Here is a 27,477-nt window from a genome sequence, read left to right on the forward strand (position 1 = left end):
AGAGACAGGGGCCTTAGAATCAGTGTCACTGGCCTCGGTTTTCCAGTTAGCGGCCACGCTTCCCTCCCCGCTCTCGTTCCTGATCCCCTGGGGGGCTTGGCTCACCAACAGCGGGATGAGCAGTAGAATGGGGCCTCTAATGGGGATCCCAGGAATCGGGCAAGACTCTCAGGGATGAGCGATGCCGGGGCCACCCGGGAAGGGGCAGCCGAGGGGAGGCGTGGCAAGGACCTTAGGGACCACCTAATCCGGGCTTCTCATGCTTGAGCAAGCATCAGAGTCCCGGGGTGGGGAGGAGGGCTGGGGGCAGAGTCTCCCGTGGGACCTGAGAAGTAACTGCTGGCAAGCTCCCAGGTGAGGCTGCCTCCGCCAGTCCCAGATCACACGTTGAGAACCACCACGGCAAGCCAGCCAGCTCCCTCCTGGAGACCTGCCTCCGCCACGTGTAGGAGCAGCTCTCGCACACAGCCCCGGCTGCAGGTGCAGTCAGCAGCCAGAGCGCCCCGGGCCCGGGCCTGCCGGTGGGGCCGCGGCGGTGAGCACGGAGGGTTACCGGCAGGGACTGACGGCCGTCAGCTGGTCAACATCGGCTTCCTCCTCCCCGGCAGCCAGGCTGGGGCTTTCCCGGTTGGAAAAGCAGCCGTCTAGGCCGGAAGCCACAGAGCCTGCAGCTCGGGACCTGGGCTCGGCTCAGGAAGGCCTGTGCCCGTGCCTTGTTCTGATGAGCCGCGGAACAGGCTAAGTCAAGAGCCTCCTCGCTGCCTCCCGGGCCCGGGACCCTGGCGAAGCCCTCCCAGGGCCCAAGTGGGCCACCTCCCCGCTGCAGCTGCCGGTGGGTGACCTGTTCTTCCCGGGGACTCGGTCGGGCCCTCGGATGGATAGCCGCACATGCCCTCCGGCCGCGGAACGATGAGGCAGGTAACAGGTGTAAGGAAAGTACAGACTTCCCTCCTGCAGACCTGCTTCTCCTGGCGTCACGTGCGCGCGCTGGGGCGCTCCTGAGAATTCGCAGAGCCCCCAGGGGCACCCGCTCGCACCCACCCACCCGCCCCCGCCCGCCAGGAAGCCGAGTTCAGGGGGCTGGGGTGACCTGCTCAGGACCGTGCCTTATACGGGGGGACGCTGACCTTCACGGAACGAGGAATCCGCTCACTAGAACGGATGTGCAGGGACGGAGCCCGAGGCTCCCAGGCTGTGCACCGAGAGCAGCGTGAACGACACTCGGGGCTGAGAGTCGTTCTCCCCACACCGCTGTTTGCAGGACACCCACGGGGAGAAGCGTGGGCCGCGCCGGGAGCCCCCACCCCCCCCCACTTCCTCCCTGTCCGTTGGGACAGGCCCCTTCCAGTCTGCAGCACAGCTCAGGCTGAAGTCTCTCCCCCCGAAACGCGTCTCCAGCTCGAAGGCCGAACCGCTCAGGCGTGCCTCACCTTCCAGTTCTCCCAACTCCCCGCAGGCCCGTTTCCACCGGCCTAGGTCACCTACAACCCCTTGGGGCTCCGCCACTCTCTGCTGCGACTTGAGCAGCCGGTGAAAGTTAGGACTCCTCCCCTCTTGAGCTGCACCCTCAGCTCCCTGTGCACCTGCCAGGTTCGACCTCCTGCCGGTTCCCTTCTCCCTCCAGCTGGGCGCCCACAGCCCTCTGGGGTCCTCAGCCTGTCCCCGAGCTCCCCCTGGCCGTCTCCTCTGCGCTCCCGCTCTCCGGCGCCCAGGAGGTCGTCTCCAGCCTGGAGCTGCTCTGAGCCCCTGGTGGCTTGTCCTGCTGTCTCCCGGGCTGTTTTAAAGGCACCTCACGGCCACACGTTCCAAATGGAATTGCCACACCTCTTTGAAGACTCAGTCCAGGCCCAAAACCCGGGCCTGACCCTTGGCCCTTCCCTATCCCCCAACCCATTCCTGCATCCACTTGTCCCCCCACTGCCCCCGCAGGCCCCCCTCACCCACCCCCGGATTACACCACCAGCCCTTGCCTTCCAGCTGGAGGCCTGGCCTCCAGTCTGGCCCCACTTGGCTGCCAGCCCTGTGCCATGCCGCAGCCCAGCGACCTTTTAAAAAGTGCCCGCCTACTGGTTCAGCAGAGACACAAGCCAGCAAGGAGGATACAAGATCAATATAAAAAAGTTAACTACATTTTTATACACGTGTAGCGAACAACTCCAAAGTGAAATTAAAACCGTTCCATTGGGGCGCCTGGTTGGCTCAGTCGGTTAAGCGGCCGACTTCGGCTCAGGTCATGATCTCACGGTCCGTGAGTTCAAGACCCACGTCGGGCTCTGTGCTGACAGCTCGGAGCCTGGAGCCTGTTTCAGATTCTGTGTCTCCCTCTCTCTCTGGCCCTCCCCTGTTCATGCTCTGTCTCTCTCTGTCTCAAAAATAAATATGGGGCGCCTGGGTGGCGCAGTCGGTTAAGCGTCCGACTTCAGCCAGGTCACGATCTCGCGGTCCGGGAGTTCGAGCCCCGCGTCAGGCTCTGGGCTGATGGCTCAGAGCCTGGAGCCTGTTTCCGATTCTGTGTCTCCCTCTCTCTCTGCCCCTCCCCCGTTCATGCTCTGTCTCTCTCTGTCCCAAAAATAAATAAACGTTGAAAAAAAAATTTTTTTTTAAATAAATAGACGTTAAAAAAAAAAAATTAAAAAACTGTTCCGTTGACATGGGCGCCTGGGTGGCCCAGCCGGTTGAGCGTCTGACTCTCGGTTTCAGCTCAGGTCATGATCACACAGTTCATGGGTTTGAGCCCCATGTTGGTTGGGCTGCACACTCACGGTGTGGAGCCTGCTTGAGATTCTCTCTCTCCCTGCCTCTCCCCTGCTCACATGCGTGCGTGCGCTTTCTCTCCCTCAAAGAAAGAAAGGGAGGGAGGGAAAGGAAAAGGGTCGTATAAAAAAACAGTTCCTTTTATAGTAGCATTGGAGAGAGTAAAATACTTAGGAATACATTTAACAGAAGTGCAAAACTTAAAACTCTGAAAACTGAAACATTGAAAGAAATTCAAGGAGATCCAAATACACGCAAAGCCGTCTATATTCGTGGATCAGAAGACAATATTGTTGGGGCACCTGGGTGGCTCAGTCAGTTGAGCATCTGACTTCGGCTCAGGTCATGATCTCACGGCTTGTGAGTTCAAGCCTCGCGTCAGGCTCTGTGCTGACAGCTCAGAGCCTGGAGCTGCTTTAAATTCTGTGTCTCCCTCTCACTCTGCCCCTCCACCCCCCTCTCTCTCTCTCTCTCTCTCTCTCAAAAATAAACAAAAAATGAAAAAAAAAAAAAGATGTTCAACCTCACTGGTCATTAGGGATATGCAAATCAAAACCACAATGATACCAAATCACAGCCATTTGGAGAAATTGCAACCCTTGTGCACTCACTCCTGGGGGGATTATAAAATGGTGCACGCGCTATGGAAAATGGTTATGGCGGTTCCTCAAAAAATTAAACACAAAACTACCATATTATCCGGCAATTCCACTTCCGGGTATATATACCCAAAAGAACTGAAAGCAGAGACTCGGATAGATATCTGTACACTCATGTTCACAACAGCATAATTCACACCAAAAAGGGGAAGCGATCCAAGTGTCCATCGGTGGATGGATGAATCAACAATGTGGTCTACACATACAATGGGATATTACTCAGTCTTCAAAAGGAATGAAATTCTCGTGCATGTTGCAACATGGATGAACCCTGAATATGACGCTAAGTGAAATGCCTTTTCAGATCTTTTGCCCATTAAAAAAAAAAAAAAAAAAAAGGTTTATTTTTGAAAGGGACAGCGGGGGTAGAGGAGGAGCAGAGAGAGGGAGACAGAGGATCCAAATTGGATCTCAAGTGTGCCGACAGCAGAGAGACGGATGCAGGGCTCACACTCACAAACTGTGGGATCATGACCTGAGCCAAAGTCAGATAACCAACGGTGCCACCCAGGCTCCCCACTGTTGCCCATTTTTAAAATGGGTTATCCTTTTATTGAGTCGTAACATATCTTTACGTATTCTAGAAATTTGACCCTTATCACATGTGTGATTTCCAAATAATCGGGTTGTCCTTGCACTTTGTTGATATGTCCTTGAAGCACATAAGCTTTAATTTGGATCAAGTCCAGTTTATCCATTTTCTTCTTTTATTGCTTATGCTTCAGTGTCCTATCTAAAAAACCTTGCCTAAATACAAGGTTGTGAAAGCTTAGTCACTTCCTTCTTAGAGTTTTATAGTTTTACGTGTATGATCCATTTTGAGGTAACTTTAGTATATGGTGTGAGGTAGGGCTACATACTTACTTTCTGCATGTGGATGTCCAGTTATCCCTGCACCATTGGTTGAATAAAAAGATGATTCTTTCCCCATTGAATTGTTTTGGCATCCTTGCCAAATATGAATTGACCATGAACGTGTGAGTCTTTTTTGGACTTCAGTTCTATTACATTGAACTTTATATATCTCTACTAATGTCAGTACCACACACTCTCTCTCTCTTTTGTTTTTAATGTTTATCTTGGAGAGAGCCAGAGCATGAGCAGGGGAGGGGCAGAGAGAGAGGGAGACACAGATCCGAAGCAGGCTCCAGGCTTTGAGCTGTCAGCACAGAGCCCGACGCAGGGCTCGAACCCACAAACTGTGAGATCATAACCTGAGCTGAAGTCGGGAGCTCAACCGATTGAGTCACCCAGGTGCCCCTTGAGGTTGCATATCTTTTTGCATGCTTATTGGCCATCTGTGTATCTTCTTCAGACACATGAATATTCAAATTCTTGGCCCATTTTTATTTTAGTTCAGCTTGACTTTAATTATGGCAAAATACCCATAACATAAAATTTACTATCTTAACTATTTTTTAGTGTGGAATTCAGTAGTGTTCAGTACATTTGCATTGTTGTACAACCAATCTCTAGAACTTTTCATCTTGCAAAACTGATACTCTACACCCATTAATCAACAACTCTCCATTTTTGCCCCGCCCCCCCCCCCCCAAACCCTGGAAACCACCATTCCAGGTTTTGGCTATATGAATTTGACAACTAGGGGTACCTCCTATAAATAGAACTCTACAGTACCTGTCACGTTGTGACTGGCATGTTTCACTCAGCATGATGTCGCGCCTTTGCCCATTTTTTAATTTAAAAAAATTTTTAAGTAGGCTTCACGCCCACCGTGGAGCCCAACACAAGGCTTGAACTCACGACCCTGAGATCAAGGCCTGAGCTAAGATCAAGAGTTGGACACTTAACCGACTGAGTCACCCGGGCGCCCTTGAACTGGATTTTTTATTACTGTTGAGTTGTAAGAGTTCTTTATATATTCTGGTTATTAATCCCTTATCAGATACAGAATTTGCAAATATTTTCTCCCACTCTGTGGGTTGCCATTCATTTTCGATAGTTTCTTTGATGCACAAAAGTTTTAAATTTTGATGAAGCCTAATCTATTTGTTTTTTCTTAAATTGCCTGCGCTTTTGACATCATATACAAGAAATCACCACCAAATCCATCATGAAGCTTTTCCTCTACATTTTCTTCTAAGAGTTTTATAGTTTCGGCTCCTGGGTTAGGTCTTTGACTCGTTTTCAGTTAATTTTTGCATGTAGTGTGAGACAAAGGCCCAACTTCACTCTTTTGCATGTGGAGATCCACTTTTCCCAGCACTGCTGGTTGGAAGAACCGTCCTTTCCCCACCAGATGGTCTTGGCATCTGAATTGGCGGCCGGCAAGCACAAGAAAAGATGCTCCACATCATTACTCACCAGGGAAATGTAAGTCAAAATTAGTGAGACACTGACTCACACCCACTGGTGTGGCTATTAAAAAAAAAAAAAAGACATAAGAATAAGTACTGGGGAGGATGTGGAGAAGTTGGAGCTCTCATCCATGGCTGATGGGGACATAACATGATGCTCTGGAAAAATCTGACAGTTCCTCAAAAGATTAAGCATAGTCACCGTGTGACAATTCCATTCCTGGGTACACAGTCAAGAGAAATGAAAACAGATGTCCACACAGAAACTTCTGTACAGTTGTCCAGAGCAGGATGATTCCTAGCAGCCAGAAAGTAGAAATCACCCAAATGTCCATCACTGATGAGTGGATAAAAAGAAGCGGTCTACCCAAAGGATTATATTATTCATCCATAAAAAGGAATGAAGATGTGACATCTGCTACAACTTGGATGAGCCCTGATAGCATTATACGAAGCAGAAACAAGCCAGACGCAAAAGGCCACCTCCTGTATGATTCCATTTATATAATATATATCTCTAAGTCTGTAGAGATAGAAAATATGGGGGGGGGGTTAGTTTATTTTTTAATGTTTTGTTTTTGAGAGAGGGGCGGGGCAGAGAGAGAGGGAAACACAGACTCCAAAGCAGGCTCCAGGCTCTGAGCCATCAGCACAGAGCCCGATGCAGGGCTCAAACTCACAGACTGTGAGATCATGAAGCTGAAGTTGGATGCTTAACCAACTGAGCCACCCAGGCACCCCTAGTTTAGTTATTTTTGAGAGAGAGCATAAACGGGAGGGGCGTAGGGAAAGAGGGAGAGCGAGAAGCCCAAGTAGATTCTGTGCTGTCAGCACAGAGCCCGATGTGGTGCTCGAACCCACGAACGATGAGATGACCTGGGCTGAAACCAAGAGTCAGACGCTTAACCGACTGAGCCACCCAGGTGCCCCTGAGACAGAAAACAGGTTAGTGGTTGCCAGGGAGAGGGGGTTGTGAGGGGTAACTGCTAAAGAGTACAAGGTTTCTTTTGGAAAGTGATGACAATGCCCTAAAATTGTGACCCTTGTGCAACTCTATGAATTTACTAAAAACCATTAAATGTACACTTTACATGGATGAATTGTATGTGATTTATATCTCACAAAAGCTATTAAAAAATACAATGGGGGGCTCCTGGGTGGCTCAGTTGGTTGAGCATCCGACTCTTGATTTCTGCTCAGGTCATGATTCATGGTTCCTGGGTTCAAGCCCTGCATCAGGCTCAGCACTGACAGTGTGGAGCCTGCTTGGGATTCTCTCTCTCTCTCTCTCTCTCTCTCTCTCTCTCTCTCTCTCTGTCCCTCCTGGACACTTTCATTCTCTCTCTCTAAATAAATAAATAAACTTAAAAAAAAATACAGTGGGGGCTCCTGCCTGGATGGCTCAATTGGTTAAGCATCCAACTCTTTTTTTTTTTTTTTTTTTAACGTTTATTTTTGAGAGAGAGGGCACGAGCTGGGCAGGGGCAGAGAGACAGGGAGACATAGAATCAGAAGCAAGCTCAAGGCTCTGAGCTGTTAGCACAGAGCCCAACGTGGGGCTCGAACTCATGAACCGAGAGATGGTGACCTAAGCCGAAGTCGGACGCTTAACCAACTGAGCCACTCAGGTGCCCCAAGCATCCAACTCTTGATTTTGGCTTAGGTCACGATCTCACCATTTGAGGGATCGAGCACCAAGTCTCGGGCTCCTTGGGATTCTCTCTGCCCCTCCCCCTGCTCATGCTCTCTCTCTCTCTCTCTGTCTCTGAAAATAAATATTAAAAAAAAAAACCCAATGATCCAAGCTGAGAGGTGCCTGGTGACACAGAGCCTGGGTCCCCAACCCCGGCTAGGTCAAGCAGAGCTTCAGGGAGGAAGTACCATCCTGTATAGAATGAATTAGCTCCGGGGCGCCTGGGTGGCGCAGTCGGTTAAGCGTCCGACTTCAGCCAGGTCACGATCTCGCGGTCCGTGAGTTCGAGCCCCGAGTCAGGCTCTGGGCTGATGGCTCGGAGCCTGGAGACTGTTTCCGATTCTGTGTCTCCCTCTCTCTCTGCCCCTCCCCCGTTCATGCTCTGTCTCTCTCTGTCCCAAAAATAAATAAAAAACGTTGAAAAAAAAATTAAAAAAAGAATGAATTAGCTCCATGAAGCCCGTGGTGGTGGACAGGTGTTCAGGCAGGGGGAACAGCATGTGCTAAGGCCCGTGATGAGAGAGAGCCTGGCCTATTTGGACAAATCCAGTAGAGCTGGAACCATGAGTGGGAACTAGGGAGCCAAGAGGTGAGACTAGAAAAGCAGGCGTGGCTTGACCGCAGTAGGCCGCTCTCTGCTGGAGCTTGGACTTACCCCAAGGGCAGTAGGAAGGCACTAGGAAGCTTTAACAGGGAACGGACGGGGTCAGACGGCACCGTGACGGGCACCCTGGGAACTATAGCACCAAGGAGAGATGTGGGGGGACATCTCTTGGCTGCCTCTCTGGCTCCTATCCCCACTTCTTTATCCCAGACTGGACTCCTCCTTTCTCAGAATTCTGGGTTGGGCGAGACTGACCCCACATTCCTGGCTTTAGACTTGAGCCCTGATTGGTTTAAACGGATCAGTATATATCCCTTGTCTCCCTGCCCCGCTACCTTGATTGGAGACTAGACCCATGACCTCCTTCCAGCCATCTGAGACCATGAGGCATCATCTTAGGGTCGTGGTGGGCAGGGTGAGGAGGAAACGGGTCACTTTTACCAGGATGTCCTTAGAATGGCCCCTGTGCTGAGGAAGCAGAGCCAGATATGGAGAAAGGAAACCCAGGTCCTGTCATAGCTGAAGCCTGGATCGAGCCTTGCCTGAAAGCAGAGACTGCTGGACTCCTGAGTGACACGAGTCAATAAAGTTCTCTTTTGCATTCGTTTAGGTAGGTTTTCTGTTACTACAAAGCGCTGGACAGAAGAGACTCACAAGGCACAGGTTGCCCTGGAAAGTCCCAGAAGACTGCCCGGAAATGCTAGGGCAGAATTCTGAAAGAAGAGAAGGAGGTAATTAGCAAAGGAGGTGGAAAGGCTGTCATGGAGAGGAATGGATCATTTGTACGGTGTCTTTCCTGAGAATCTGCTAATGACATTCATTCATCATCAATACCCGGAAGGCAGGTGCCCGGGGGTGGATGTCATCAGCCCGTCAGGGGGGGGCCCTCACCCCCGACCCACACGGAGCATGAGAGGGGCCGAATGGGCCCTGCCGCCGAATTAGCTCATCCTCCCTCGCTGCTCCTCCCCATCCAAGGCGAGGCCCCAGGGGGCAGATGATCAGCCCACGGCCACACAGCAAGTGCTCGGACCTGGAGCCCAGCCGTGCTGTCCCCTGGGCTGAGTCCTTAACACTCACCAGTCCGGAAGCCACAAACCTTCCAGGGCCGAGTCTGGGAACAGCTGATGTCATTGCTTTTGAGACAAAGCTCATTTACCCCATCTGGAATTCACCGCAGGCTCCTTTGCCCCGCTCCTTACCCGTGGAGCCCCTGGCTGTGGCTCCTGCCTTTTCACTGTCGCGGCCTCATCAAACCCGTCAGTGGGTGGCCTCGCTGACGCCCAGCCGGGTTTGACCTCCACGTAATGAGCCTCTCCAGGCCCCTAGGAACTACTCTTAACGCGGATCATCCAGAGGTTTCTGCACCAGGGTCATTCAGAGTTATTAACAAGGCGGTGTTTACTCCTCCGGAGGGGCTGGCTGGGGACCGTGACCTTGCCGCAGAGCAGGCGAATCGGGGGCCACTCGGGCAGTAAAGGGCCTAGTTATTATGGGGCTTCCCCACCCGCAGCCTCAGAGACCAGGTGGAGACAACCCGGAAGGGGCATGGTGGGGTGGGGCTTGGCCTCCCCCAGGCCATGAGTTCACGTGGAAGGAGCCCAAGTTGCACCCGCCCCTCCCTCCGCGCGTGTCTTGCGTCTCTTCCCCGGCCCGTGAGGGTCACCGAAGGGCACCCGGGCGGGCTGCTCGGCGTTGGTGGGCTTCCTTCAAGGGGAGCCAGGAGCAAAAGTAGCTGGGGCAGGAAGCCCCAGGGAGATGGGGGCTGTGAGTCCAGGAAAGACGTTTCGGGAACTCCACCCCCAAACTCAGCCCTGTGCCTCCCACCTACCGGTGGAGCTTTTCCTACGTCCTCATCGACAACATTCCCGGGACCCACGGGAAGGCCCAGTCTGAGCCCCCGCAGCGGGCGGGTCGTTAGAGGGCGGGAATCCTGTGCTTGGCACGGACTTCCCTGGGCCGGGGGTGGGGTAGGGGCGACGGGGTGCCCACCGTCAGCATGTCAGGATATTCCTGATGTCCCGAGGCCACCGAGAACGAGGGCTTTAAAGATCCACTGCGGGTGATGGTTATCCTGTTTGCTGGACCCCGGGAAGGGGGCTGTCGGGCCCCACCTGCAAAACTTCAGGAGGCCAAGAGCAGTCCCCACCCCCAGCCCCCCCAGGGCTCACTCATCTACACAGCAGTAAGTCCTTGGTAGCGCCGGATCGTGCGGACCCCCTGCCTTCTGCCAGCTGGGAAACCGGAGTAACACAAACTAAGCGTGGGGCTCAGCAGAGCGCACGTCTCTCCACAGCCAGATTCCGGGATGTTTCTGTGCTACAGAGTGAGCTCCCAGGCTGCGGGTCAGACAAGCCTGACTTGAATCCCTAGGGCCGGTCAGCAGCTGTGTGGCCCAGGCTCGGCCGCTCAGCCTCTCTGGGCCTCACCGCTTAATTCACAGGATCCTGCGAGAGCTCCGGGGCTGATGGCACGAGAAGCCCTCGGCCCGCCGCCAGGCACCCTGCGAGGGTGCCGGTGAGTGGTGGCTGTGGTGGTTACCCGGGGACCTGCTCTTCACCAAGTTCAAGTCTGAAAGCAAGAGAAGCTGAGGGACTGCAAGGGAAGGAAGGTGTCCTGCTTCCATCCCAGTCGGTTCTGACCCTTCAAGACTGGACCCCGACCCAGAACCGTTACAGCACCCAGTGGCCCAGCTGGAAGGAACCTCAGAGCCCCGCGCTGTACAGACAGGGAAACTGAGGTCCAGCGGGTGACAACAGCTGTCTAGGTCTGCACCGGAAGTTAGTGGACCTGGGCATTATGGGATTCTGTATGTGGCTGACCTCAAGGGGACGGATGGACTTCATGTCATGGCCAATGAGGAGGTGAGGGGCTGGGGGGGGGGGGTCACCCCCGACCCATTTATCGCTGTTGTCTGAACTTCCCATCTGGGCTGGGCCCAACAGGGTGCGTGTGGTCCAGCCTTCCTGGGGCCCCTGCGGTGGCTCAGGGGTAACTGATGTATGGGGGACCAGGCCCCTACATCGGGGGCTCTTCGAGGAGCCACCCCTTGGATCTGCCCAGGGGAGCCCATATCCTGTTCCCTGGCCCCGGCACCCCCTGGGATGAGGAGGGGCCGGGCCCGGCTCAGAAACCAACAGGCATCTCGCTGATGCCCTGGGGACAGGCCAAGTGGCGGGCAGCTCCCTGGCACTGAGGGTGGTGATGGGCTCCTGGCCTTGGGCCTCCAGAAGAGCTGCTCCTCTGCCCCCGCCCCCCCCCCCTTGCTCTGATCGTCTCGGAGCTTGACCCTGGGGGAGCCCGCTGATTCCCGGAGGCTTCACCCTGCATCTGGCAGAAGCCACGGGAGGTGGCATCTCCTCTCTGCCATCTGGAAGGGGGGCACGGTGAGGCTTCTTGGACTGTGTGGTTGGTGATATTTGGCGGGTCAACCCAGCTCCCCTCTCCTGAGGGCCTCGGAAGCCCTGAGTACGTGACCTGCCCCTCGTTGGCCAGGGCCCGTTGGACCGGGGCGAACACCTGACTCGCGTGGGCCAATCAGACCCTCTGTCCCAGAACCGGGCCCTGTGACTCACCAGTCGGTCTGGTGGGCAGCTGCTGGAGGGAACATGAGACCCAGGCTGGGGCAGGAGGCGCCGGGGAGGCCGTCTGCAGACAGAGAAAGTGCCCGGGTGTTTATCGGATCCCACCCCGACGCCCCAACCGTCACTCCCCATCCTTCTGGAAAAAGCACCCGGTTCCTGGGGGAATTTCCCACCCCACGTCCGGTGTGGGCCCGAGACCCCGGCACAGCCCAGACAGTCTCTTTCAGGACTGCACTTCGAGCACAGACAGGGCCGCAGAGGGGGAGGCAGGGACCCGAGCTGATGGCTACCCGAAGACACTGTTTTTCCTCGTTTTTGCCGGCGGGTCCCACGTCCTGGAGATCGGGGGGACCTGCCCCTCAGTCCCCTGACGCTTCTGTGTGCGCACACATTGCCCCTTCTGCTGCCCTCAGCTGCTTTGGTCTCTGTTCCCTCCCAGGGGTGCCCTTACCCTCGGGTGCCCTGGCTTGTCTCCTGTCCTTCTAACGAATTGGCCCACGCTGAGACAGCAGGTGACGGGTGGCCAGCCGTCCACTTGTAGGAAGAGCCTCGCTTTGAGAGCCTCGCCGAAGGCTGCAGTGGGGAAGGTGAAGTTCAGAGAGGGTACGTGCCCCCCGGGCTCACGGGGCAGAGAGACTGTGAGGCCCGGAACAATCTGCCTGTTAGGGGTTGTCCTTCGGCAGGATGGCCACGAACTCCCGGAGTGAAGAGACCTCCTCTCACTTCCGGGGCATCCGAGAGAACCGAGGGGGGAGGCCTTTACCCCCAGGCCAGATGGTCTCGGCACCTGTTTCTTGTTCCGAATGTGCCCGCTCAGCTGTTCCACGCCTCCCGCCACCAGAGAAAGCGGCTCCGACCCGGGGCACCGCGGTCCCCGCTTACACATGAGGGCACCGAGGCCCAGAAAGGCCACATGCCTGAGCCCGGGTCCCACAGGCGGGACCAGCCCGCGGGCTGCTGGTTTCCGTGCTTTCCACAGATGGCTCCATTAAAGCATCGCTTTTCCCCCTTTGTCAATAACAGTGTGGATGTTATTAAAATAAAATATTAGTCATCAGTAACAACAGCCGATCTTTACTGAGTAGTGCAAAGTACTGACTTGATTCTTCTGTCAAAACTTTAAAAATTTTTGTTTTGTTTTGAGAGGGAGAGCGGGCACACCTGAACGTGCCAGCAGAGGAGGGGCAGAGAGAGAGGGAGAGAATCCCAAGCAGGCTCTGCACCGCCAGCGTGGAGCCGGACGCGGGGCTCTCGAACCCGCGAGGCGCACGATCATGACCCGAGCTGAAGTTGGACGCTTAACAGCCTGAGCCACCTAGGCCTCCCCACACTTGATTCCGATAATGGCTTTGTGGGGGAGGTGGTATCTTTGTTACGCCCATTTTTCAGGTGTGGAAACTAAGGCTGAAGGAGTTTAAGCAACTCGCCTCAGGCCACATCACCAGTAAGTGGCTTCGGGGCTGTGCCAACTGCTTCCCTCAACGGAGAGGAAGTGATTGGCCCCTTCCCCAGGCCCCTAAAACACGAGGCTGGCCAGAGGGCCCTCTGACACGGGTGGATGGTCCTTCCTCTCTGAGCCCAGAGTCCCCTGGTCCTCTCCGACTGCCATTTTACTGAGGACTAATGATGCAGCAGCTCCCCGGCAGGCAAGATGGGCGGGTCAGACCAGAGAATTCTCTCGAAGGAACATCGGGAGGCTCGCGGCCCAGGCTGACCCTTCCTCCCGTGACTGTGACCCACAGCACGAGGGTTCACACCACTCTCTCCAGCCACGCCCGAGCTTGCCTCGACTCCTCCCAACACAGTGGTCCAGCAGCCACCGTATGGGCATGAAGCATGTTGTAGGGACAGGGCGGATCCGCTCAGTTGAGCCCAGTGCAAGGTTATGGAACTCCGGTGGGTGGGCTCTCTCTAGCCACGCCCACTCTGTGAACACACCTTCTGAAGGTTGACTGCTTTACCTCCATCCGTCTAACCCTCGTCGAGGCTCAGTGTTGCCCCACTTACCTTGAGGGCATGCTGTCCCCATCATTTCTCCCAGGGGGGTCGGACCCATAAAGCAGTGGGTTCCTCGTGGTTATTTATTCCACAGGACACCAATTTTTCAAATGCTAATGGGAGTTAAGGGGGGGGGGTTGGACAAAAAGGTGTGCTGGCCAAATAAGTTTAGAAAATACTTCAATAGAATAGATTCCTTCCCTGCAGGACTTCTCAGAGCCTTTATGGTACTAACATACACCTTGACTTCTGGAGGGAGGGGGTTTATAGCATGGCGATTTCCCACAAGCAGGGGAACCCTCCTCTTCCCGTGGGACACATATAGCGCACAGACTGGTGTTTTAGGAGGCAGTGAATTACATACATTTAACAATTCTTTTTTACTGGAGAAAAATATGTTAAAAACTACTTAATTAAAATACTCAATGACGTACATACGTTTTTTTTCCCCTCACATAGTTGGGATCATCCTATAAGTTTTTGAAATCTGTGTGTGTGTGTGTGTGTGTGTGTGTGTGTGTGTTTGTGCTGTAAACAGATCTACACCATGTGAATAGCTTTCCAGCCATGCTATAATATGGTGTAGAATTCCACGGTTTGGTAGGTGAATCCCTCCTTTGGGATATGCAGATGACTTCCGTTTTTTTACTGTCGTTATTATAAACGCTGCTGCAGTCACATCTTTGAGGCTTGACATTTGTGCAGATCGCTAATTGGTGGCTGAGGATAATTTCCTAGAAATGGAAGTGCTGAGTCAGAGAATATGGATATTTATTGTCAAAGTGTTCTTTAACAGGACGTACCAACTTGCACCCTGCTTGGCGATGTCCGGGTGCCCATTTTCTGGCTCCTTTGCCAACACTGGGTATGATTATTAACTTTTTGTTTGTTTGTTTGTCTTGGCCGATTTGTATTGTGCTTCTTTGATGGCTTGCAAGGGACAGCTTTCCTGTGGACTGGCCACTTGCATTTGCTTTCGTGTTGTCTAACCGGGTTCTTTCCCCAACTTTCTAATGAGGGCTCATCTTTTTCTTGGTGGCTTAGGAAGTTGTTTTTTTTTAGGTTTATTTATTTTTAAGACAGAGACAGAGACACAATGCGAGCAGGGGAGGGGCAGACACACACACACACACACACACACACACACACACACACACACACAGAATCCGAAGCAGGCTCCGGGCTCTGAGCTGCCAGCACAGAGCCCGACGTGGGGGCTCGAACTCACAAACCGCGAGACCATGACCTGAACTGAAGTGGGAGGCTTAACCGACTGAGCCACCCAGGCGCCCCAGCAAGTTCTTAATAGGTTGAAGGTATTAACTCTGCGTCCTGTGCTTGTGCAAAGCATTTTTGATCATCATAAACTCACCCCCCCCATGAGAAGACCAGATTAGCTTATGAGATAGGAAGTGATCTGCCCAAAGCCACGTGGTGCTTGAGGGACAGGACCAGGCTGGGGGGGAGGGTGTTACGTTCCACGCTGGAGGTTCAGTGGGACCCCTCCTCCTCCCGGATCCCCCTTCCACTGGGTCAAATTTCAGCACCCCCACCCCCCGCAGCTGACACTGCCCTGGGCACCCTCCCCACTTGCACCCCCAAACCACCCCAGGCCTGTGGAAAGGAAAGGATTTCCCCGGACACACCTCTTTATCATATAAAGTGCCCGCAACCCCAAGGACCAGGGGGGCTGGAGTTCACCGGGGGGAGCCAAGAAGGCTCCACGGAGGTGATTACGTAGAGACCTGAAGGGACATCAAGTAGCACTGCCCATCATGTGCAACTTTTTCAACGTTTATTTATTTTGGGGACAGAGAGAGACAGAGCATGAACGGGGGAGGGGCAGAGAGAGAGGGAGACACAGAATCGGAAACAGGCTCCAGGCTCCGAGCCATCAGCCCAGAGCCCGACTCGGGGCTCGAACTCATGGACCGCGAGATCGTGACCTGGCTGAAGTCGGACGCTTAACCGACTGCGCCACCCAGGCGCCCCCATCATGTGCAACTTTTAAGTTTCTAGTAGGCACTTAAAAGTTAAGATACCGAGGGGCTCCCAGGTGGCGCAGTTGGCTGAGCGTCCAACTGTGGCTCAGGTCATGATCTCGTGGTTCGTGAGTTCAAGCCCCGCATCCGGCTTACTGCTGTCAGCGTGGAGTCCACTCTACTTTGGATCTTCTGTCCCCCGGTCCTCCCCCGCGCCTGCTCTCTCTCTCTCTCTCTCTCTCTCTCTCAGAAATAAATAAAGCATTAAAAAAAATTAAGGTAGTGAAACTTTACATCCAAAGTATTACCAGTTCGATATGCATTTACCTTTTGAAAAATAGGAATGAGATATTTTTCATTCTTTTTATTTTGTACACACCTTCAAATCTCCTTGGGATCTGGCGACCTTTCACTCAGTGGCATTTGCATGGGAGGGGTCTCTGTGTTGGACACGGCACGCCTAGGCGGTCGCTACAGCACGGGAGGGGACAACAGCCCTGGCGGAGCAAAGTCGATGAGAGGCGAGTCAGGAGAGAAGGCGGCTCAGAGAGGGCAGTGGCTGGATTAGCCTGGCTGGGGGTGGGGGATGGAATAAAGTGTTCAGCCTTGAGGTCTATTTAGGGAGTGACATCCAATGGCCGAGGTGCATTGGACGGATCTAGAGAGTGGGTCCCTGGGAGGGCAGGGGGTCTAAGATGTTGTACATTTCTGGCTAGAGCCCCAGAGAATAGGAGAAGCCATTTGCCTCAGGAGAGAAGATCCTTTTCTGGGGGTAAGTTATGTTTCTGGCCTGATGGATTTGGGGGACACTCAAATGGACACGCCCTGTGGCACACCAGATACGCAGGCTAAGGCTCAGAAGAGACTGGGTCGGAGCCGGGAAGGTCACCGTCGCCCAAGATGCAGTGACATAGGGAATATCTGACCCAGCCTCTGCCTACCCCATGTACGTCATTTTTGTTCCCCGAGGGCTTTCTGGAAGAACTACTGAGCAAGCTTCTGGGGTCACACTCCCAGGCCACTTATAAAACAAGACAAGGGATTCTCTGCTGAAGGGCAGGGGGAGATCTAGAGGCTGGGTTAAGATGTGGATTCTCAGGCCACGCCCCCATCTCGTTCAGTCCCGCCCCTGTCTGGATGGCATCTGGGCATCTGGGTCATCGATAGACTTTGGCAGGTGACTCGGGAAGGCACCTTCCCTGGGTTACCTGCACATGAGCAAAACGACTTGACCAAATGTTTGTCTTATTCAAAAGCAGTGTGTTTAACTGCAGAAAACAATCTGTCTAAAATACAGAGGAGTTTCTGAATTTAGTAGTGGCGATGGTCGCACAACCCAGCAAATATGCTGAGACCACACAACTGTGCGCTTTAGAAGAGTGAATCTTATGTGAATTACATCCAATTTTTTATTTTATATACTTTATTAAAAAAATTTTTTTTAATGTTTTTATTTACTTTTGAGACAGGGAGAGACAGAGCATGGGCAGAGAGAGAGGGAGACACAGAATCCCAAGCAGGCTCTAGGCTCCGAGCTGTCAGCACAGAGCCCGACGCAGGGCTCGAACTCACAGACTGTGAGATCATGACCTGAGCTGAAGTCAGACGCCTAACCGACGGAGCCACCCAGGCGCCCCGTTTATATACTTTATTTTTAAAGAACGTGAGCAGGGGAGCGGGGCAGAGGGAGGGGGAGAGAGAGAACCCTAAGCAGGCCCCCACGCTCAGCGCGGAGCCCATCGGGGGTACTCGATCAACCCTGGGATCATGACCTATGCCGAGATCAACAGTCGGCCCGCTCAACCGACTGAGCCCCCCAGACGCCCCCAATTTTTTAAAATACAAGGAAAAATACAGAAGAGAACAGAAAACAAAGTGATCTGCATTCCCACCTGTGCTGGTAACAACTGATACAACACCCAGGGGGTGTAGCCTTCAGACTGCTTTTCACAGGGGTATGTAGTTAATTCGATTATAGTATACGCACGGGTTTATAACCCTCAGGGAGCCGCCCTTGACCCCCCCCCCCCACCCAGGGACCCATCCCTGTTTCTGAGGGCTCAGTCCTCATGCTCTCTCCTTAGCGACCTTATCCTGCCACACAGCTCTTAATTCCATCTGTCCCAGGACGACTCCCCAGCTTATCGCCACAGCCTCCGTGACCCTGAACTCCAGGTGCCGGCATCACCTGCTTCCTCGGCATCTCATCCAACGTGCATCCATGCTTCACACGGCCAGAGCCGGACTCCTGCTCTGGCCGCCTCCACACCTGTCCACTCCCCACCTGAGCAACGGACAACCTGTCCTAACAGTGGCTCGGGTTCAAATCCTCGGCATTGACCTTGACTCCCTTCTCCTTGTCCCCCACCCAGTCCATCAGGCGATCCTACCGTCTCTGCTTTCAAAATATAACCCGAGTCTTAACTAGTTGACCCCATGTCCTCACCTGCCTCACCGGACCGGCCACCGCCACCCTGGCTGGCCATGCGGCGCCCTCCCGTGGGTCCTGCCTCTGCCCAGGCCTGCCGGGAATCGGTGCTCTGAGCAGCAGCCAAGGAATCCGGTTAAACGTCAACAGATCCGGAGTCGGACTCCCCTCCCACCTCCCCCAGGCTCTCTAAGCCCCACCTCGCCCGTCACCTCCTCCTTGCCTCTTCCTCGAGCGCCGTCCACCCCCAGGCCCCCAGCACCTTCTCATCACAGAGGTTTGCTGAGTGACCACTGCAGAGTCAGGTGCCTTCCAGGTGTTGGAGCTACAACTACAGATGACACAAGAACGCTGGCCCCGGGGGGCCTGGCGCTACGGGGGAGGGGACACACGCGAAAGAAATACAACCACCCAGTGACACAGACAGTCGGTGATGGTTGCTAAGGCATAAAAGGATAAAGCTAGTTAAGGGACAGGAAAGGTCCCAACATGTTGATAGTGTAGCTGGTGTGGCCAGGGACGGCCTTGCGGACTCTCTTCTCTTGCCTCTGTCCGTCCAGGTGGAGCCCTGGCCACTGGCCTCAGCCTCAGCTCCCACCCGAGCACCCCTCCACAGGGGGGCCACCCCTCTGCGCGGAGGCTGGAGGAGATCCGACCCTGTCCCCCCTCTGCTTAAAGCCCAGAGGCCCAGCTCTTTGAGGAGGGGTCAGGCCTGACCCCACGGGCCCTGGTCCTTCTCTCAGGCATCAGCTCGTACCCCGCCTGCGCCTGGGGCCCTGTGCTCTGAGAGGAGCGCTCCCTGGGGTTCAGGCCTCCCCTCCTCCAGGTTTTCTGGGCCTGGAACGCGGTCCCAACCACCCACCCCTGCCTCCCCTGGCCTCGGAGGTCACCTTCCCCCGGGCCGCGGCAGGTATCCCCCATCATACATGTGACATCCCGCAGTGGCCCCCCCCCCCCCGCTCCGCCCCCACCCCGCGAGGGCTGGGACCGCGCCCGTCCCGTTCCACGGCGTGTCCCCAGCGCCCGACAAATCCGCGTCGAATGAATGAGTTTCGCCGCGCAGAGACTCGGCCTCATTCGCGTCAGATCTTCCGGGCCCTCCCCCACCCCCCACCCCTGCCGCGCCGCGGGGGTGGGGGGGGGGAGGCCGGAGCGCGGGGAGGGGGCGGGGTGACCGCCCCCTCCCGCCGCGGGCCCGGCGAGGCCGGGGTGGGGGGTGGGGGGCGCCCCGGCCGCCGGCCGCCTCCGTGGCTGCGGGGCCGCCGTTCCGCGGGCGCAGGCCCGGCCGGGCGGGTGCGGGGCGGGAGGTGGCGCCGGGCGCTGAGTGGCGGCTCCGGGTCCACCCCTGGCGCGCCGGTGCGAGCGGGAGGCGGGAGGCGGGGAGCGCAGGGGCGGCGGCGAGAGGGAGCGCAGCAGCGAGCATGTGCCGCGGAGCCCAGTAACCAGGGACGACCGCGGCCACCCCGCGGCCCGCGTCGGCGCCCAGCCCAGCGCAGCTCCGCGCCGCGGCGCCCGGAGAGGGCGGCGGCCGGACGGCCCGGGCCTGCGAGCGGCCCGCCCCGCGCCCCCGGCCCCGCGCCGCACCCAGGGTGGGGTGGGGGCCGAGGCGCCGCCAGCCGCGCCGCGCCGCGCGCCGGAGCCCCCGCGCCCGGGCCCACGCGGGCCCGGCGCAGACAAAGGCGCGGCCCCGGCCCCGGCCCTCCGCGCGCCCCGCCCGCCGCCCGCCCCGGCCCGCGCCGGCCGAGCCGCTCCCGCCGGGCGCCCCGACGGGGTCCGGCCGGGGGGCGGGGGGCCGCGGCCGCCGAGGATGGGGAAATCCAACAGCAAGTTGAAGCCCGAAGTTGTGGAGGAGCTGACCAGGAAGACCTACTGTGAGTGCGCGCGCTCGGACCCCCGCCCCGCGCTCCGCCTCCGCCCGCTGGCGCCCCTCCCCCCGCGCGCGCGGCCCCCTCCCCCCGACCTCTCCCCGGACCCCCTCGGCCCTCCCCCGGGCGCGCCCGCCGCACCCCTCCCCCCTCCCGGCCACTCCCCGCCCGGCCTCGGCGCGCGCCCCTCCGCAGCCCCCGGCCGCGCCCCCCGGCCCCACACCTGGCCCTATTGTTCTAGGGCACCCCTCCCCCCCTTCGCCCCCCCCCCTCCCCGCGCCCGGGACCGGTGCCGCCTGGCCGCGCGCGCGGGGCCACCCCCGGGCCGGGAGGGCCGGCTCCAGCCCACCCGCCGCCCCCCTGTCTGCAGAGCTGTCCCGAAGAGCCGGGGTGTGCCCGGGCGAGGGGCGGTGGTCGGGGAGGGGGCTCCCGGTTGCGCGGTGGCTCGGACTGGCACGGGCGCAGCGGGGTGGGTGATTCATGCATCACGATGCCGCTGCCGTTGCCGCCGCCGCCGCCGCCGCCGCTGCTGCGAGGTTGGCCTGTCGCCCCCTCCCTGGCCCGGATCGTGTGTGTTGGGGTGGGGGGGGGGCGAGGCTTGTCAGAGAGCTCCAGGCGGCGGCGCGGGGTCCTGGGTGCCCTGTGGGCTGCAGGCTTTACGGGGTGAATTCTCCCCTGGCCCTGATCCCACCTCCCCCCCCCTTTTTATCCCTTGTCTGCCACACCGGAAAATGGGTTTATACAGCGGGGGAGTGGCGGGGGGGGGGCGGGGGGAGGGTGGGTGGTGATCTGGGCGATCTCTACAGGTAAGCATTCGGGGCATCCCTGGGACCCCCCTGTCTGCCGATTTCGGACTTCTCTAGAGCTGTCTCCGTGTCTCTCCACTTGGCCCAACTTCACAAGTGTCCTGTACCCTCGGATCTTCGGTGTCTCCATGACAGACCTGTCCCTTCTCTGCAGCCTTTCCCCCCCGGGGGGGGGGGCGGGACACCCCAGCTTGCCAGGGGTTAATGGCGCTGGGTCCTGACCGCTTGGTCTTTCATTTTGGGGACGGGGAGAAGAACCCATACATGGTCTGGAAGGGCTTCTGCCTGGGTGTCTGACTCGGAAGGGGGCCCTGGCCCTGGGTATGGGTTGCAATTCGGAGCGGGCACCTGGGCAGCAGCGAGGGTCTAGCCCCTCTGCACTCTTCCGGGAGGCAGCAGATTGACTGCCAGCCTCCTGCGTTGATGGAGGCCTGGGAGGCAGCTTCTGTGGTGCATTGCACAACCTCTGCCCCCCTCCCCCCTCCATCGGTCTTCTGGGCACGTTTGCAGGTCTGGCCAAGCCCACGGTTCAGCTCCATGCCCCTCGCCCCCGTGTGCTGGGAACAAAGGGGGCTCTCCTGAGTGGGTGCTAGTCCGCTGAGAGGCACTGGTCCTTTCTCCGGTGGGATTCTCCAGCAAAGAGCTCACATCCCAGTAGCTTCTCCTTGAAGCGTGGAGGCTCTGGGGACCGAGACTCAGTCCCTTACTGCTGTTACCCTCTTTCCTGGGGTGTGTGTGTCTGGGGGGGGGGGGTGTGCTTTCCAGTTTGGCTACTGTTTTGTGACATTCGCTGGGCCTTCCCTCAGGCCCTGTGCAGGTGTGGGCCGCAGCTGTCCGCAGGCAGGCGGCAGGTGGGGCTTCCCAGGTTCCTGTGCCCGGGGAGGCAGAGGGCACCACAGGCTTTGCCAGGAGTGGTGGGCTTGGGTTGCACCGGGGCGTCCCCGTCGCGGTGGAGCCTGAGAGCCACCTGCGAGCTGAATGAAGCCAGGTTGCCCGCTACGGAGCATGTGACATGCCAGCCTCTTTGCGTCACCAGCTCATAGGATCGTCAACCGCCCTACACACGGTGGGCACTGTTACCAACCTCATTTACCGATAAGGAAACTAAGGCTCCCAGGGGTGAAGTCACGTGCCCGGGATCCACCCGGGACCGCGGGTGGCGGCAGGACTTTCAAAGTCCAGTCTGTCTCCAAAGATCTGCCCCTTAAAAGACCTCACAGCTCAGGTAGAGAAGTCCGGAGGGGGTCTTCTTCTGTGTGTCCCTGCCCGGTGGCCGCCATCCGGCAGTGATGGTGGATTGTGGGTGGGAAGGGGCGTGGGGCGGTCATTTTGTCCACCCCCCCCCCTCCCTGGGGACATCCGTCAACTTTGGGAGAAGTTGAGTCAACAAGGCTTTGTTAGGAAGGGGTCTGGTGCTGCTGGGCTGGCCTGGGCTATTTTTAAAGGCCTTTGGAGACGTGGAACAGTTTTGATCGGAGAGAGCGAGCGGAGTCCTTTCCTCGGTAGAGCCCTTATTAGGCGTGGGCTGGGGGAGGTGGCGGTGGGTTCATTTGCCTCCTGTCCGTCTCACTCGCCGATGCTTGGGTGTGCTGGCACTTAGTAGGTCCACAGATATTTGCTGGTGAAAAGCCTCCCAGCAGGAAGAGCAGAGAAGGCCTCCAGCTTGTTCTAAGGCCCTAGATGGACTTCCTTCTGATGGGGACTGGAGTCATCTGGTCTTTGTTCCGGGGGGCTGGGGGGGGTGGGGAGGGAGGGTTGTATGTGTGAGGTCAAGAGAGGAGCACTTAGCAAGGGCCGTCAAATGTCAGAGTCTCCTGGAGAGCCCGTTAAATACCAAGTGCCCGGTAGCCTCGCTCTGAGTTCTCGTGCTTAAGGTCTGGGCCGGGTCCAGGGCCTTGCATCCTGACGGGTGTTTGTCATGCGGATCTGGGTTCCCAGGAACCCCAGTTGGAGCCCGGTACTGGTTCTGGGGGTCCTGGCATGCGTAAGCATCGCCCGGTGTCCTAGGCCACCTCGGGATACCGCAGCTGGCCACAGCGCCCGGAGGGGAGCCCAGATGTTCGCACCTGAGTCATTGCTGGCTGTCGCCCTTGGTGGTCATTCTCCTGCTCCCTGGGAAGGACTGTCCTGGTGGTCTGTGTGTGTGTGTGTGTGTGTGTGTGTGTGTGTGTGAGGAAGTCCGAGAAAGTCTACGAACACATCTGGATTCAGCCTAGCTAAAACCCTCCGTCTTTCAGGCTGAACACTGCAGAGGTTTTTTCCGCCTCTGCAGATAAGATTTTGTAAATCATCCTGCTCCATAACCCAGTCCTCACCCTTCCTGGCACGGTGCGTATCCAGAAGCAGCAGGAGGGGCTTCGACACTGGTGGGGGCCCCCCTGCTCAGAGCAGCAGTCAGCCGGCAGCCCGGTTTCTTTGAGGTCTGGCCCACTTTCTTCCGGCTCGTCGGTGGGGGCTGATCCCTGCGTGCCCAGGCTGTGGCACAGGCCGGCCCCTCTCCGAACCGCACCTCGCTTGCCTCATCTGCCAAATGGGTATGTCATGGCTCCTGGCTCCCCAGGGGATGTAAGTCGGGAACAGGACAATTCCCTTAGAGCCTAACTCGCGGCCTGTGGCATAAAGGGTCCTCCTGAATGCACGACAGCAGCTGTCAAGGAGGCCCGGGAGCCGTCATTACTAAGGTTTTGACTACACAATTCAACTTCATCTTGAATTGGGCTTAAAGGTATCTTGCGGGCAAAGTTCGTCTCTCCCCAGAGGAATCCTCCCTCGGCCCTGGACTTGGTGTCTAACACACAGGAGGCATGGAGAGGAAGGGGGGGTCTTTGGTTCTCCCGAATTTCAGCAGCTTTCTGTTTTACCTGCAGTGGTCTCCCCCGCTTGTTAATTCTCGGTCTGCCCGGACCTGCCGTCCCCTGAGCGCTCGCTCCGTGCCGGGCGCAGACGCTGAAATGTGGGGAACCACAGAGATGTGGTTCTTGCCTTCGGATGGAAACCAGCCAGATGGCCCCAAACGCCAGGCTTACGGGGCTCGAGGCGTTTGTTGTGGTCTGAGATGCATTGGTTTAAAGGCTTCTGGGCCCCAGCCAGGCGGCCCCAAGAGGCAGACCCCTCCACCCTGCCTGCCTTATCCTCCCCAGGGGAGGCCCTCCCCTGGGACCCTCTGCCCAGGGCCCAGAGGAGGTCACCTGCTCCTTGTCGCTCTCGGTCAGCCCAGGCTCTGCCTTGACCTTGCTTGCCAACCTTGAGTCTCTGCAGCCTTTTTCCTGATGCCCAGAATGGTGCCCGACACGCGGCAGCTTGTGGAGGGGAGGGGCCTCCAAACGGGAGGTCCGGGGAGCCGGCGGCTGAAGCCTCTGCCACCTGGGGCGGAGAAGGGGACCCTCGTTCACGGTCAGGAGCCTGGGGCGATGCTGGGTGTCACCATGACCCTCTGGCTTTGGGAAGCGTCCCTTCGCGTAAGATGAGGAATATTCTCTGATGATCACTCCCCCCACTCAGTGCCGCTCAGCCAGGGGGGCAAGACATCGCCGTGGGCGGGGGCGGTATCTGGTACCCAGTTTGGGACACATAAGGGGGTGGGGTAGAAGGCCTCTGGGACCAGATGTGCGGGTGTTCTAGCTCCTGTCTCCTGCAAGCTTTCTCCCAGAGTTTTCCTTTCCTCCCGGTGGAGGACGGGCATCACAGAGGCCCCAGAGTTGGATTCACGGCCATGTGAAGGGTTTAGCCCGGTACCTGCTTCTGAGGGGACCCTTGAAACTTCTGGTGGCACTTGGTCCTGGGATACGTGTCCTCTGTCTTCTAGAACAGGACACGCCGAGTGAGGGGTCTGCAGCCTGCCCCCTTGTTGTGCAGAGAGAAGCAGAAGAAGCCAGGGAAGGACGGGACTTGCGGGGGGTCCCAGGTGGGAACAGGTGGCCTCACACCTGTTCTGGCACTTTCTTTTTTTTTTTTTTCTTTAATTTTCTTAACGTTTATTCATTTGTGAGAGAGAGAGAAATGGAGTGTAGCTGGGGGAGGGGCAGAGAGAGAGGGAGACACAGAATCCGAAGCAGGCTCCAGGCTCCGAGCTGTCAGCACAGAGCCTGACACGGGGCTCGAACTCGTGAACCGTGAGATCGTGACCTGAGCTGAAGTCAGACGCTTAACCGACTGAGCCACCCAGGCGCCCCCCTGAAAACATTGTTTCTTAGTGGTGTACCATGTGAATGCAACATTTCATTTGATCCCCGGCCATTGGACAGTTAGGTTGCTTCCTTCCTCCCTCCCTCCCTCCCTTCTTCCCTTCCTTCCCTCCTTTTGCCAATATCAACAGTGCTGTGATGAACATTCTTGTACTAAATCTTTGTAAGAAGAGCTTTGCAATAAATTTTGCACCAACTCTTCCTGAACTTAATGCCCCAGAATGAAGCTGTGGCATTAAAGCCTGGGGACATCTTACAAGGCTTCTGATGGAAAAATTGTTAAATCACTCTCCGGAGAGTACGTTCCCATTTACATTTGCAGGAAACATGGACGAGAGGGTGCCTGTTTGCTTGCATTCTTGCCAGCACTGAGCCTTGCTGCTTTTCTGGATGATTGCTGATTTTGTGGGGGAAGAAAAGAGTGGCTCGCTGTTTCAGTGTTCATTCCCTTGATTAGGGGAGGGGCAGAGAGAAAGAGGGGGACGGAGGGTCCGAAGCAGGCTCCGTGCTGACCGCGCAGAGCCTGACGCGGGGCTCGAACTCACAAACCGTAAGATCGTGACCCGAGCCCAAGTCGGGCGCTTAACCCACGGAGCCCCCGAGGCGCCCTTGATTACCGTTCGATAGAATTCTAGAATCTCTGAGCTAGAGGGCACTTTGGGGTCATGTAGTCCAGTGCCCTTTTTTACAAATGGAAAACCCTAGTCTCAGAGAGGCGAGGTGTCTTTCCCAAGGCTATGTGGCAAATACCAGGCAGAAACCCAGGACGGCTGGGGGCGCCTCCCATTGTACCATCATGGGGTGGCTGTTGGGGTTGAGATGGTGAGGTCTTGCTTTTTTCTGAGATGGTTCGTCTTGTCCTAAATATCTCTTACTCTCGGGTAAGGAGAAAACCGGCATTCATTAAAAAGAGCATTCTTTTTACTGGCATCGTGAGATGAAATGCTTCGCACGTCCTGGGTGTGGTCTATTTACCAGGGCACAGAACCTCATAAATTAATGTGCCAGGTTTCCAGGTAGCTTGAAATCGGGGTCAGATTCCCGGCTGAGGGCAGGACAGCAGCGTGTTGAGGGCTTGTGGGCCAGCTTGCTGTCTTGTGGCCATGGCCGTCCAGCCCCTGACCCCTCTGAGTTCTGGGTGTGTGTCTGGTGTGTGACACGGGGATGGACCGCAGGCTTCTTCCCAGCAGGAAGAGGCAGGGAGAGGCATGTAGTAAGTGCTCAGTAAATACTGTCACAGGAAAGAGGCCGCATAGCTGTTGGTGTCAGGGGACCGCGGTCCTCGGCCCCTCCCCTGGGCGGTCACAAGCCCTCTGCTAAATTGGGAGGGAGTGGCCAATAGGAGGGCTTCTGGATTTGGCCTCGCTGGCTGGTGGCAGGATCATTCTGAGTCGGGGAGGGAAGGCCTGCTCGGAGACGCTGGCCTTTCGATCCCTTGCATGGACGTGGCCTTGGAGGGCCGGAGAGACACCTGCCTGGGCTCCAGTCCCAGAACCCTCGCAGCCTGGACAGTGACTGTGGAGTCACCAGCGCCCCCTGGGACTCAGTTTCCCCTTCTGTGCAATGTTCACATTGCCGGCTGGCGAGACTGCTGTGGGGCGGCTACACCGGGGCCCCCGGGGATGGAGCGCGCCCCGTGTCTGCCTCTGGTGTCTCCCTGGGAGAATGTGCTGTCGCGGCCACAGGCACAGTTCTTAGTTTCTCGTGCCTTGGTTTTCCCATCTGCGGGTTGGGTCCGCTGTGGGTGAGGTTAGGAATAGCGGAGGCATGAATTTGGTGGCTCATCAGCGAGGGGGGAGGACCCGTAATCAACAACGCACGAGGATCAGCGGCCGTCTCTGCAGTAGGTTCGTGTGAGTGGGGGGGGGGGGGGCTCAGGGCTCTCATGTGCCCATCACCAGTTCCTCCCAGGAGTCCCTGGGGCGGGAGGGAGGGGGTCCTGGCTTACAGATGAGAAACCGAGGCTCACAGGGGATCGGGGTTGGCCCCAGGCCGCCCGTCCGCCGAGTGAGGCAGGTGGCCCTTGATCCCGGGCCAAGTGCGGGCCCTCGTGGACGGGGGGTGCCGCGAAGCTGCCGTGGCCGCGTGTGCGGGCGATCGTGAGCAAGCGTGGGCGCCTGGTGTGGGTGTGCGGCGGGGCGGGGGCTGGGATCACATGCACCAGCCCCGGTCCCCGTGGGCGTGCTCTGGGTGTGAGTGACGGGGTCGCGGCGCGTGTCAGGAGTGGGCGGGCCGGCTCGTCTGGGCACGCGTGTGTGCATGCTGGTGTGCGTGAGGGCAGCTCCGTGCAGGTCGTAGATGTGGATGTGCGCTGGCGGTGGTGGTGGGGGGGGGGGGTGGGGCAGCCTGGGAGCCTGAGTCACAAGCTGATTGCGCAGTTGCCGGCCCTGGGACCCGGCGACCTGGCTGTCCCTTCTCGGCCTCCTTCTGCCCTCACCACCATGGTCTGTGGGGGCCCGTCTGTCCTGGGGCAGTGGGGGGGGGGGGGGGAACGTGAGAATAACAAAGGTGACATCCCCCGTTTACCAAGGGATCATGCGGTGCCCTGAATCCCGAGTACAGATTTATCCCCGCTGTGGTGTCACCGCGACCCGGGGAGGAG

General features: G+C 57.2%; 1 protein-coding gene across 2 annotated transcripts in view; it reads left to right on the forward strand.

The window, feature by feature from the left end:
- The first annotated feature begins 19,742 nt into the window (after window positions 1-19,742).
- NCS1 (neuronal calcium sensor 1) overlaps window positions 19,743-27,477 on the forward strand; it is a 55,761-nt gene continuing 48,026 nt past the window's right edge. Inside the window, exon 1 of one of the 2 annotated variants that reach the window (XM_086684278.1) lies at window positions 19,743-19,891. In XM_086684278.1, the coding sequence (XP_086540404.1) occupies window positions 19,828-19,891 (64 nt within the window). In that variant the 5' untranslated portion in view covers window positions 19,743-19,827. The remainder of the gene's footprint in view (window positions 19,892-27,477) is intronic. The other variant, XM_086684279.1, reaches the window with a different exon arrangement.

This window comes from Puma concolor, chromosome D4, assembly GCF_028749965.1.
Source record: "Puma concolor isolate L17-30 chromosome D4, mPumCon1.1.hap2, whole genome shotgun sequence".
NCBI classification, from domain to species: Eukaryota; Metazoa; Chordata; class Mammalia; order Carnivora; family Felidae; genus Puma; species Puma concolor.